The sequence below is a fragment of the Saimiri boliviensis genome, chromosome 1 (genome assembly GCF_048565385.1).
Source record: "Saimiri boliviensis isolate mSaiBol1 chromosome 1, mSaiBol1.pri, whole genome shotgun sequence".
In the NCBI taxonomy this organism is placed as follows: domain Eukaryota; kingdom Metazoa; phylum Chordata; class Mammalia; order Primates; family Cebidae; genus Saimiri; species Saimiri boliviensis.
In genome coordinates, this window is record NC_133449.1 from 235,742,740 (window position 1) to 235,756,402 (window position 13,663).

General features: G+C 49.1%; 1 protein-coding gene across 1 annotated transcript; it reads left to right on the plus strand.

Moving 5' to 3' along the window:
- Nucleotides 1–290: 290 nt before the first annotated feature.
- Nucleotides 291–3,330, plus strand: FOXD1 (forkhead box D1). The gene has a single exon (XM_039468845.2). It carries the CDS (start codon nucleotides 703–705, stop codon nucleotides 2,107–2,109), a length of 1,407 nt encoding a protein of 468 aa, XP_039324779.2. The 5' UTR covers nucleotides 291–702; the 3' UTR covers nucleotides 2,110–3,330.
- Nucleotides 3,331–13,663: the final 10,333 nt, after the last annotated feature.

The following is a 13,663-nucleotide window of genomic DNA, read 5'->3' on the forward strand; positions in this document are numbered from 1 at the left end:
AGGTGAGAGTGGATGACTAATCGAGAAGCAGCCTGGGAGCTCTAACTTGTGCAGAGGCTCTTGGTATAGACCGCCGCGTAATTCGGGTATCAGCCCCTTTAGCAAGAAATACTGAGGTCCGCTCTCCTCCCCGCTCTTCTCAGCTGCTGCCTCCCTCCTAGGAGTGAATTTTCTCTCCCGAGCAGGGCAGATTTCCTAGGCTTTCTTTCCTTCCCTCGGCAGCGCTCTGACGTGCACACCATGTGACAGGCCCCCTTCTGCTATAAGCCGAGGAAGGTCCGCCCTCTCCTGGACTCAGCCCTGGTCTCGCCGAGCTCTGTTCCTAGACTCTCGCCCGTCCGGCACGTTCCTGGGCGCCTGGCATTCTGATTCGCCCGCCCGCGCCCCGCCACCCCCTCCTCAACCGACGGGGCAAAAGCTGCTCCGGGAGGAGGAGGTCAAGTCCTCCGCCCGGGCCGGGCGCTAGCGGAGCCCAGGGAGCGCAGCAGACGCGCGGCTACCGCGGCGGCACAGGAGTTACAAAGTCGGCGTGCGAGACTCCGCCGCCATCCGGCGGCCCCAGCGCAGCTCCGGCAGCCGCAGCGCCCCCAGCGTGGCGCCCCCCGGCCGGGCCAGCCGCCCGGGACCCGGGCTGGGGCGCAGAGGGAGCCCGGAGCCCGGCGCCCCCATGCGCCGCCCTGCCGCCGCCGCCGCACCACAGCTATGACCCTGAGCACGGAGATGTCCGATGCCTCCGGCCTCGCGGAGGAGACAGACATCGACGTGGTGGGGGAGGGCGAGGACGAAGACGACGAGGAAGAGGAGGACGACGACGAGAGCGGTGGTGGCGGGCCCCGGCTGTCTGTCCCCGCGCAGCGGCGGCGGCGGCGCTCGTACGCGGGGGAGGACGAGCTGGAGGACCTGGAGGAAGAGGACGACGACGATGACATCCTGCTGGCCCCGCCTGCTGGGGGGTCCCCGGCGCCCCCGGGTCCGGCCCCGGCGGCGGGGGCGGGAGCCGGTGGGGGCGGCGGCGCGGGCGCGGGCGGCGGCGGTGGCGGCAGCGGCGGGAGCGCGGGCAGCGGCGCCAAGAACCCGCTGGTGAAGCCGCCCTACTCATACATCGCGCTCATCACCATGGCCATCCTGCAGAGCCCCAAGAAGCGGCTGACGCTGAGCGAGATCTGCGAGTTCATCAGCGGCCGCTTCCCCTACTACCGGGAGAAGTTCCCCGCCTGGCAGAACAGCATCCGCCACAACCTCTCGCTCAACGACTGCTTCGTCAAGATCCCCCGCGAGCCCGGCAACCCGGGCAAGGGCAACTACTGGACGCTGGACCCCGAGTCCGCCGACATGTTCGACAACGGCAGCTTCCTGCGCCGGAGGAAGCGCTTCAAGCGGCAGCCGCTCCTCCCGCCCAACGCCGCTGCCGCTGAGTCGCTGCTGCTGCGCGGCGCGGGAGCCGCAGGGGGCGCGGGCGACCCGGCCGCCGCCGCAGCGCTCTTCCCGCCCGCGCCGCCGCCGCCCCCGCATGCCTACGGCTACGGCCCCTACGGCTGCGGCTACGGCCTGCAGTTGCCGCCCTACGCGCCGCCCTCGGCCCTCTTCGCCGCCGCCGCCGCCGCGGCCGCCGCCGCCGCCTTCCATCCGCACTCGCCCCCGCCGCCTCCGCCGCCGCACGGCGCGGCCGCCGAGCTGGCCCGGACAGCCTTCGGCTACCGGCCGCACCCGCTCGGCGCCGCCCTGCCCGGCCCCCTGCCGGCCTCCGCGGCGAAGGCAGGCGGCCCGGGCGCCTCGGCGCTGGCGCGGTCGCCCTTCTCCATCGAGAGCATCATCGGGGGCAGCCTGGGCCCGGCCGCCGCTGCCGCCGCCGCTGCGCAGGCCGCCGCCGCCGCTCAGGCTTCGCCCTCGCCCTCGCCGGTGGCGGCACCGCCCGCGCCCGGATCCGGCGGAGGAGGCTGCGCGGCGCAGGCGGCCGTGGGCCCGGCAGCCGCGCTCACCCGCTCCCTCGTGGCCGCCGCGGCCGCCGCTGCCTCCTCGGTCTCCTCGTCCGCCGCCCTGGGGACTCTGCACCAAGGGACTGCCTTGTCCAGTGTCGAGAACTTTACTGCTAGGATTTCCAATTGTTAATAACGCTATGTTAGCCTGCTCGAGGATAAAGGTAGGAATCCCGGCTCCTTTTCTCCTCTCGGTGGTTCGGTGTTTTGTTCGCTGCTCCCGGCGCGGCCCCTCTCGACCTCGCGCGCCCATTTTCTCCGCTGCGAATTTTAAGACGAAACTGTTTGTCAACAGCTCGGGCGCGCTTTTCGGCTCTGCGGGTCCTTCTATTTATGCAGAGTCGTTCGATGCTACAGCCCCGCGACCTGGGGCAGGGAGGAAGACGGTGTTGGGGAAGGGGGTCCGCCCTGTGTAGGCACTAGGGGCTCCCTAGGTGTTTGGCAGATGAGTAACAACTAAGCCTTTTGAGGTGTACAGATTCTCAGGTCCAGGCGTTAATAATAATGTTCGAAATAATAATACAAAAATAGTGACGGTCTCGAAGAATGCCAGCGAAGCAATACTTTTTTATTTGAGGACATTTGTCTGGAGTACTTTTTTATGAAAAGGAAAAAAAATGGTTAACATGTTTACACAAGGAAAAAAGTCAAAATTATCATTTCTTATTTCAACCTGTGTTTTATATCATAACAGATGTGCGGAATTTTTATTTTGTACTTACTGTGTATTCTTTACAAGGAGTATTGTAAATTTTACTGGCAATTATTATTGTACTATTCTAAATGTAAGATTTTTACACTTTTTCAGAAATAAAAATGCTTAATTTTCAAAGAAAATTCACCAAAATAGTTGGCCTCAGTTGTCCCCTTCTTAGTTTATTTTCTTTTCTGCTTACAAAAAGTTTCTATGTGAGGTAAGTAGGAACCCAATATGGGACAGACTTAAATATTTTCAGAGAGAATTTTAACAGCAGCATCATGCCATGATTTTTCATTTGAACTTACTAAGTGAAAACCAGGAAGATCAGAATTTTCTGTAGGAGATCAGAAATTACTTTTAAATGACTGCAAATAAAATAAGTTACTTTGGTATACATTTTCAAATCTGATTCTATGTCATTTTAAAGTGCATTGAGGTATGTTAAAATTAAAGCCACAGGTACCCAAATATAATTTTATAGAAACTTTGCATTTCATTTTTGAGTTTCTTTCCCATTCAGTTTCCACTCAGTTCACAATATTGTGTCTGCAAAAACTCTGCATAGTATCTTGTAACGGAAGTGAAATAAGCAAAGAGGCAGTTTCTAGTTTCAGAATTCTAATAGGAAAAATTAGTAGAGAGATGATCATCAGTTAAGTAGCTTAAAAGCCCTGAATAAGGACGTATTTGCATATATGAAATAAATAATATTTTAAAATGCCAGTTATTACAGCTACTGTGTTGCAGATGGAAGGAATTCGAGTAATAGTATAAAGAGGTTTTTCTCTTAAAAGACAAATTTATTGAAATTATGACTTAAATGAATGATTTAGGGTATTTAAGATAAACCTTCAACTTTAGGATGGTATAAAGAATAAAAAATGAAAATACATCAGGTGTTCATTGAGTTAATTATATTTACTGAATTTAGGTTTATCTTTCAAATTTTAATGTATTTTTATTAACTATTGCGAGAAATTTCTAGTTCTTTGAAAAACGTGAGACACTGCGCTCCAAATAAAACCTAGGTATATGTAACACATAATTTAAATGTCTGACGTTAGTGTTTTTAGTGGGGATTAAATCTGTTTATTCAATTTCTTTAAAATGTCTGGACAGGTATATATCTGAAGATTTGCAGATTTAACTTACCAAGTTAAAGAAGTCTGCATTATAGGGTCAATATTTTGTAATGATAATCATTCATGACACCCTGTCTCTTTTTAGGGAAAAAACGGACTTTCACGGGCTCAAATGAAGCTGTTTGTCTAACCCCTCCCCCACCTTGTGAAATGTTTGAAGGAGGTTAAACCCTCTCACGTTCAAACTTACCATTAACTCTATAGATACAAATTGAAATACTGTTAGAGCAAAATTTTATATAGAAAGTTACTTTTACTCTAGCCTGGATAAGAGAGAGGAGTCACTGACCCCGAGAACGTCCGGACCCCACGCACCGCCCCGGGTGGAGAGGCGTTGGCAGGCGGAATCCAAACGGTAGACACTGCTGGCGCGCCTGTAGCCTTCTGTAATGCACGCATCTGAAATTTAGATCTGAAAATAATTACGAGGAGAGACAGCCAGAACAAAACCGTGTGTATTTTTAATTTCTGCCCGATGCTTGGATGTCCCGAAAGCAGGGAATCCTGGTTAATCTTGACTCCTCGTTCCTATTCTCACGTCTTCAAAAGTGCCGGGATGGGCTCCACGTCCAGGGGTGTCAGTGCATTTAAGAGAATGGCAAGAAGGCACCGGGTGATCCAGGCCTCGCTCCAGGTCCCGGGGTTGGGGTCCTGCTTCACGCGCCCCCACTGGAGACCGCAAGCCTGTTTTTAAACAGGTGGAGAGCAGCGTGAGCCCAGAGTTAAAGGAACGTGCAAATCCAAGTCGCCTGGATTCTGAGTGTTGCGTCCCGCCGCTTAGCTCCCCGCCCTCTGGGTTTGGGGTTCCGCTCTCGGTCGTGGCTACCCTGCGGGCTTGCTCACCAAGCGGTATGAGCTGCGAGAGGTGTGGACCGCAGGCCAGGCGAGGGACAAGTGGGCCGAGGACCCTGCACGGGCGAGGCAGGAGCGCAGGGCGAGCCCCGTCAGGCCGCGCCGGCGAGCAGGTGCTGGAACAAAGGCCGCCGGGCCGCCGGGCTACCGAGGCCTTTGATGGGCAAGGACGTCTCCTCCTGGGGCTCATTCGCATGCAAATCCAGCGCTGGTCCCCTTTTCTTTGTAGGCAAACAGAAGGATGTTTGTGTGTTTGTAGGAACGAAGCCTGCTTGAACAAGCCTCCCTCAATAGGCTGGGTCTCGAAAAATAAACCAGTTGGACAAACATTGGCCACCAGCTCTCCTCCTCCCAACTACAAAGTGTGGATTTGCTACAACTCATTAACCCGACGCTTTTCTCCCCTTCTCCTTGTTTCTCTGTTCATCAAACGCCCCCGTAGAGCCTCGAGACAAATGACCGAAGCTCAGTCGGGACGGAATTGCAGTTAATAGGGAGAGGGATATATTGGGGCTAATGGTTCAGGCAGCTCCCGGAGAAGGACCACACAAAAAGGAGCCTCTCCATTCAGGGCTCTGTTGTGCTGCGGAGATTTAATCTGCAGCTAGATTTAGCCAAATGTTATCTATTGCGGGGGTAATGAAACCCTTATGGGTTGAATTGCTTCTTGTACCACACATGGTGTCATGACCTTAGATCGTTCCTTGGTTGATTTCTCTTTTCTCTATTGGGTAATTATTTTATTTCTTTAAAATAAGAAGCTAGCGCTTCTTCTCAGCAACGTGCCTGTCGATCCCATCCCATGCATTTATTTAAGGGCCACTTCCCTTCCCTTCCCCTTAAAAAAAGAAAAGAAAAAAAAAAAAAAAGGAACTGGGGTGGTGAAGGAAAAAATTTGTGAAGACGCTTCTTATTTTTTGCTCCCTGAAGCATCTGTATGTTTATACATCTCAACTTGTCTGGCCCCTTGGCAGCTCTTTCCTGGCCAAATTTTCTGTTGATGGAACTGGAATTCTGGATATATTTATGATCAAAATTCTTGCAGTGAATGTAGTAAACATTCATCTCAGGAAAAGGCTTTTCTGCCCTTCACAGTTTTTTTTTCTTTTTTATAAACCTTCCATTTCTTCTTGTAGCCTGTCCTCTGACAGAGTTGGGGGAGGTGGTTATTCTGATGGAAGGTTATTTTGATGGAAAACCAGCCTTTGTCATTTGTTAAAGTCTGTCCGAGGCCAGTGGTTGAGGCTGTGCCTGTTGTGTTTTTCTCTCTCTAGAGCCCCAGTGGCTCTGATTTCCTTGTTGGATCGAGGACCAAGCTTGGAGCGGCTAATGGTGTTATTACAATTGCTATTGATGGGTAGGGATCTGATCATACTACCCAAACTAGGAATCAAGGGCTCCAGTTAAAATTTTAAAATTCTCTGCTGGCTACACATTCTGCTCACACCTGTTTTTATTACGGACTGAGAAAAGTCATTTTGGGGGCAATTTAAAGGTCATATCAGCATCAAACTCAATCCAAATCAGAAATCTGCCCAGGAACTGCCCTCACCTCTCAGGGCTCTTCCAGGGGGGTAACTATGCATCTAATTGGAATGCCAGGGGGTCCATCACCCCCTTTAGAACTAAACCAGACAAGGATAGGCCTGGAGAGCAGAGGACAAGTGAAGTGGGCCCAGCATTGTCTGCATTCATTCTTGTCTCTGCCGGTTTCCTGGTGGTGCAGCTGGGTCACACATACACATACACAGGCATGCATGCTTATTGCCCATCAGCTGCCACTTACCTCCTCTATGATTTTGTAATTAGACATATGCTTTTTGTTGGTAAACGTGTTTGATGTCATGGCCAGTGAAACGTGGTGTGTTTATAGGGCAACGAATGTAAATGTGTAAATATGTTTAGTGTAAAATCTGGCCCTTCGACTTTAGCAATAAATACCCTGCCAACTCGGATACGATTACATTTGACAGAAAGATGGAGAATCTGATCATGACCAGCTGCTCAGGGCTCTTTGGGGCTTATACTTTCCCAACTGAATTCACTTTTCAGATAATTTCTTTGCATGTCACATCTCTCTAATCACATCTTTCCCTTGATGTGAACAACTTGGGCTTCTTTCTTTTTGGTGCTGACCCCGCTGGCATGTAGGAAACTTCCTGGTTCGTTCTTCCAGCTGCTTTCCTCTAGGAAAATACTAGTCAATAAGAAGCAAAACAGACACAGAGAAAATAACTGATGATTCTCAGAGATCCCTTTTGATTCCCAAACCTCCAACTATGATAGGGTGCCTAGGAGGAGAAATGAGGATAACAGTGATGAGCTTCCGATGACTTATATTTAGTGTTTTTCTTGTCATTTTTATCATGAGTGTCCCACCTCGAGAAAACTATAACTTTTAAAAGTAAAAGTTTTAGGGACGTATATGTTTGGAAAAGTGTGCAAATCCTAACAACTTTTTGAAGTAGCCACATATGTATTATGTAACTAGCACCACAGCAAGAAACAGATGTTATCAGTGTCCTGGAACCCTTTTCCTGTCTATTCAGTCAATATCATCACCACACATTGACTTTGTATAAGGACACTCACTAATAATTCTCTCAAATGCACTGTGAAATAGTGAGGACAAGAATTATTATTGAACCCAATTTTACAAATAAAGATATCAAGGCTCAAAGGAGATTAAATGACTTATCTAAGGTCACAGCTACTGGGACTTCAGCATTTAAAACCCATCTTATTTTTGTTACATCACACTGCTACTTTTATGCCATCATTGTGATTTATTAAACACCAACTGTGGTAGGGAAGTTGCCTTAGAGGTCACTGTGTAAAAGAGTCATTTGTTTCTTACACAGTTTTGTTTTTTTTTTTTCATTCTTGCCACACCCTCCTCCCTACCACTTCCACCCAGGTCTTCTGAGAGATACTCTAGCACCTCATTTTAGATTCATTTGGAATTGAGAGCTAATTATTTCAGAGGCATCAGCTTCTTCCACGTAGTTCTACATGATGCACATGATACTTGCCTAGCATTCTTTCCCACCCCCCAATTTTTTGGCATCAACAGTTTTCTTTAAAACAACACACACACACACACACACACACACACACACACACACACAACTTTTTTTGTACTATTCCATTTCCTTGGCTTCTCATGCTGATTTTTAAAGGTCAAGATGCTCTAGTTTAGAACTTTTAACTAAACTACTAATCAGGCCTTACAACTGGCCTTAGGGACACATCCTTCCTGTGTGGAAAAGGGAAGAATACGTAAGGAGTCACATCAACTGATTTAGCACTTAATGAGAAAAGGAAACATTTTTCTGACGACATGTTCCCTTCTCCCAGTATACCCTTGAAGATATTTTGTTGTCTTTGAACAGCTGCATATCATGTGGCTTGGGCCAGTCCTTTCGCCCCTATACAATTAATCCACCTGCCTTGCCAGAGATCTCCTAAAATGCTTGTGGGGGAATTCCAGACTACCTGTGAGCTTACCATTGTCCACTGCCATCCAGAAGCCTTGTTGCAGCCCTGCCTCCTCAGGCATGGGCCGGGGCCACTGCTTTGTCCAGTGTGAATACATTCATACCAGAGTCAGTGCAGCGATTGTGCCTTACTGTGAGCTGCAGAGTGCAAAGGAGAGTGTGTATGACAGTCTTTCCCAGGGACACTGCTTAATACAAGAGAACATTGATTTACTGGAGAAAATATGGTTTAAAAAACAAAACAAACAAAAAAAACCTAGGCCCCACCAGTCCACTGAGCACCACGAGAGGAACAGGTGTGGGGTGGAATGGGTGAGTACAGGATGAATCTGAGGCCCTGGGGTCTTGCCTGGATCTCTCTGTCCCAGAGGGAGCCAGGGACAGAGGAAAGATTCTTATTGCAACTGCTGATCAATAACAGACTGGCAAAGAGGGGAGGGCAGAGAATAATTATGGCAGAAGGCAGAAGTGTCTTTGCCTACTTGCCTAGGAATCCCTGTTAAAATAGCTAGAAGGCAGGTCTTTTCAGCAGCTAAAGGAAGCAACATATTTTTGGAAAGTTCTACAAAAAAGAGTTATTACAAAGGAAAAATAACTGGCTCTCTATTTTTGCTTATTCTTATGCAGAGAGTTTCATATATATATGAAGATGTGCAAAATTTTGTTCTGTTAGATGATTGACTATAGAGAAAAAAAAATTACAAGCCAAAGAAAAAGAAAATCTCCAAAGCCTGCAAGAGAAGAAAGAAAACTAGTTTGAAACTAAACATTAGATCAGTTTCCATAATTATTTGCATTTTTCTTGTGGGGTAGGGCAGGTTGTGAGGTCAAATAATACGGTTTATGTGAAAATGCTTCGGAAAACATAAAACCTATATCATCTATAAGAATTATGATCCTTTTGTGGCGTCTTTCCCCATCCTTATTTTTCAAGGAAAAAGAAAAGACTTCTAAACTTTGGCGTATACCTAAATCCCTAAATTAGTTAAGAGAAATCCCTGGCCATATATTAAAATTTATCTTCAAAATTTCCATCCCTATCTATGAAATAAATTAGTTCTTCTAGATTTAATGAGGACAAAAGAGATGGCATGTGTTTTCTCTTACTTCAGCCAGATGTGTATTTGGACAGATAGCTTTCCCTTTCTAAAATAAACAAAGCACTGGTGTTTTAAATCCACTCTTCTAGTCTCTTGCTCTATTTCTTTCCTCTACTTATCTCCTGATCATCCCTTTAACCTCTAAGCTTTGAAAAGTGGGATTAGTCTGCACTATTTATTGAGCACCTGCTACATTGTAAATCCCTTTACTCCTGCTTTAAATATAAGATACAAATTAAAGAATTGCTACCACAAATAAGCACTCACTGTGGAACAACAAGAGCAAGCCATTTTTAGCAGGAAACAATGGGGCAGAGGGAAGGTTAGGAAGATTTAGTGTTTAAAATACCTCCATTAACAAAACCATTTCATTTCATTACCGAAAATCTCCCTAGTGTTTAAATGAAACTAATCATAGCTTCTTGGCAATATATTTCTGGCGTGGCCAATTTATTCACAAAGTGACTAAAACACCTGAGCACCTTTGTCTATGTAGTATGCAGGCAACCCAGTGCCTGAAGTTTCCAGGCACTATGAATTTTAATTTCTTCCCAAGTGTTTACAGCTTTTTACTAATGGATCAAATCCTATCCCTTGCTGACAGTTTTCTGTGAAGAACTAAAAAAGGAGGAGGGTGATGGTTTGTGATCAGGCCCTTAGGTATCATTATGAACGGAGACTGTTACCTATTCCGAGTGAGTTTAGGTTCACATAGGTTTATGAAGAGATAAATACAGAGACCCAGTAAAACAGCAACAACAAACCCCAGGGCACTTTTTCTGCAGGCCTAAACATTTTATTACAAATACAGAATTAAAATTAAATCAGGTATACTTTCCTTGTTAAACTTTAAAATACTTTCCCACTTGCTGAAATTGTAGTTGGCATCTTCAAAATGCAGACAGTCAAGGGAATCCAGGCTTGGGACCACTGGGGGTGGTGTATAGGCACCCAAGAGTTTTTCTGCATTCAACTCAAGCATTCATTTCACCTTTAAGTTGTCATTATTAAGGAACTGCTTCCAAGTCACCAACTTTTTTTTTTTTCTCCAAAAGTAACTAGGGGTACAAAGGAGAAAAGTAAAATGTTGAGGCGTTCTGTTCTGTTTTTCTATTTAAGGAATTTACTATTTCTTTACCTTTCTACCCTCTCCCTGGCCCCCACTTCCCATCTGCGGACTCCAGCAAACTGTCTCCCACAGGTCTCTGGAGTTACGTGGGATAGGGTCCCTTATTTTAGGGAGTTGGTGGGTGCCGGTTGTTACGGTAACTCTATTCTGTAACTAAAGCTCTGGCATGTAATAAATCTCTCCCCAAAGACTTTTGGATCTTTGATTTGAAAAATCGGATTCCTTTTGTGGAAACAGTTGACAGGAACCTAAAAGGATTAGTTGCATTCCACATAGGATAATTTTTACTGGCAACATTTTGAAACTATTTGGTCCCTTTCAGACCTTAAACAATGTCCAGAAAAATGATCTAACGAGACTTATATTGTTTTCCTTTGTGTGTGAATCCGCTTGCCGCTTGTGCCAACGTCTCGATGGGGTTTTGACAGGGTTTTGCTCCTGAGCAGGGCACTGAATTAATTTCTGATCGCCCTTTCGATCCGGTTAGTTACCTCCTTCGGCCAGGGGCCTGGCGGTGTTTTCCCGGCGTCAGCCCTTGAAATGCAGCGGGAGCGGGGCCTTGGCCTCTCGGTGGCGCTGTGTCCGGGAGGGACAAGGGGGCCGCTCCCCTCTTGCCTGGAGAACCCGGCAGCTCCGGCGCCCCACATCGCAGGGGCCGACGAGGCAGCGCGCACGTCCCAAACCTCCAACGTCAAACCTTCCCGGGGCCCTCCATCCACGGGAACGGGACGCGGAAAGGGAGATAATTCTGCTGCTTTCTCTCCTCCAACCGCCCCTCCTAAAGCCCCAAACAAAAAGCCGAGGGCGGCCTGCCTTCCCAGCGCAGACTGCAGCCGAGCTGCTGCGAGGGGGCCGCTGGCGACGGCGCCCCCCGCCCCCGGCCCTCTCCACTGTTTATTTTGTTGTCAGCGGACTTATCAAGATGTTAGTTTGCTGGAGGTTCTGACCTGCCCGGGCGCTTTGGCTGCTCTGCCCGGGCTTTCCGCTCTGTTTTTACACCTGCATAAACTCCACCGCACTCCCCTGTCTGATTTATAGCCCAATTAAAGGTTCAGTGTTCTCCAAGCCACCCGGGCTGCTCCCTTCCCCACCTCCCGCCGGCTGCGGGGAGCGCAGGAATGCGCGGGGCCCGGGCCTGAGGCCGGGCTGGGGCCGAGGCCGTTCCGCGCCCAGCGCCCCTCAGGAGCCGCGGCTCCAGTGACCCGCCGGCGCCCGGAGAGGGGCAGAGAAACCTCGGGCACACCACCCGACAGCCAGCGCAGCGAGGCCGTGTCCCCAGCCCAGAGTGACTTCCTGCCTGAGGTTTCGGCCTGGCTGGGACGAGGCACTCCCCCGACAGCACGCTAGGCCGGAACCGGAGGGCGCGGGGAGCTGCCACGTGGCGCAGCCCGACGCGGAGGTCCGGGGTCCGGCCGCTGCGCCGCGGAGGCCGCGTCTCCGCACGATTTTCCGGGTGAGGAAGGGGCGGCCGCGGGGCCCGGCGGGGCGGAGAAGCTTCGGGCTGGGGCGGGAGGCTGTGGCCGCTCAACCGCAGCCCTTCCTTCCCGCCCACCTCGCTCGGCGAAGGCCCGAGATCGTGACTGGAGACGCTCCTCGGCGAAGCGGATACTTCCCGCTGCCGGGCTCCGGCTGTGGGCTGGAGGTGCGGGGGTCAAAGACCGCCCAGCCGGCGATCCGGCCAGAGCCCAGCCCTGGCGCGGGCGGCAGGCTTCGGCTCCAACCTCCTTCTTTGCGGCCTTTTCTTTACCCAGAGAATAAGCGGCAATCCAGCCGAGATTGGCAGCATTGAGCATCTTCCTAACCCAACTCTGTCTTCTTTCCATCTATCAATCCACCTTTCTAATTAGACTAATTAGGAGCGCTCTGGAGTGTCGCTAGGCCCAGGGACTGAACCGCTTAGGGGTTGTGAAAAGACGCCTGAATGGCCTCGCTGGGGGCCGGGCGGGGGCCTTTGCGACCCATTCAGCACAGAGTAACAGTGGCTACATTTATCCCAGGCCATTGAAAAGAGGCTCGATTAAAACGTTTGGGAACTAATGCCACCCTGCATCCCCGCTCTAATTAGAGGAGCCCAGGGCGAAGGCGAGAGCGCCCGGGACCCCGCAGACACTAGTTCTGCGCGCTACTGCTTTCCGCCCTTTCAGCACAGCCGATTTCCTTCCCCAAGACAAAAGTCCGCCACCTCCCCACCTGTTGCCCAGCCCTTGCTTTCCCACCCATCCCGAGCCCCTTCGCCCTCATCCCAAGCTGAAGGCCCCGCCAACTGCGTTACAACGCACAGCCCAGACGTTAGGGGCAGCGGAGTGGAAAAAAGGCGCCTAGTTCCCTCCTTCTGTCTTGGAAAGCACCTCTTTGCATTCGGTAGGCTACATATTTTCCTCTCCATCTGTCTTCCGTATTTCTCACATACTTACTGGCTCCTCCCTCTCCCCCCTCCTCACTTTTAGCAACATGGAATTTCCAAGTAAAGCATTTGGGAACCAGAGGAAAGTGGGTCGGATGCCATCCTGAAGCCACTATCTTGGCCAAACATTATGCTGTAGGAGTTCCTCGCTTGCATAAATAATTTGTATTTTTTGTTACCAGTTTTTTTTTTTTTTTTTTTTTTTTTTTTTTTTGTATATAGAAATGTGTGTGGAGCATCTACTGTGTGGCTAGACAGATTCTTACTATGCTCCCCAGTTTTTTCTTCCTTCCCTCTTAGTCCATCCCCAAAGTATGTCTTAAGAAGTTAAAACTGACTTAGTTCAATTCCATAGGCAAGCTGTTGATTTTGTACCCCTAGTTTATAGGTAGATGTACTTTTTTCTTTGTCTTTTTCGTGGCTTATTAGAAAGAACTCCAGACACAAGATAATAGAGAAGCAAAATAGAAATGAGAAATAGTAGACATATTCCAACTACAGATTTTGTTAGTTCATTTTGTTGGTGAGAAGTTGTTGTCTGATATTTTTACAAAAATTTGAAACAAACTTTGCCCTAAAATGAAGGTGACCCAAAGGGGTTTGATTCCTCTCTCTCTTTCCTCTCTCTCCTCTCTCTCCACCTCCTCCCCCCTTAATCCTTCTTTTTGGAAAAGAGCCAAATGTACAGAGAAATATCATCAGGTCACTGTTCTTGATCTTGTTAATTTAGAAAATAGAACCTCAGCAAAAGATGCTATTAACTAAATGTCAACCCACAGCATGCAAAATTCCTTGGATCCAAACTTCAAAAAAAGGAATGAAAGATGTCACGTGAGGGAAAGGAATCATGGAATTTTTAAAGC

Coding starts and splice junctions, on each gene's coding strand:
- FOXD1 (XM_039468845.2), top strand. CDS start 703: ATGACCCTGAGCACGGAGATGTCCGATGCCTCCGGCCTCGCGGAGGAG.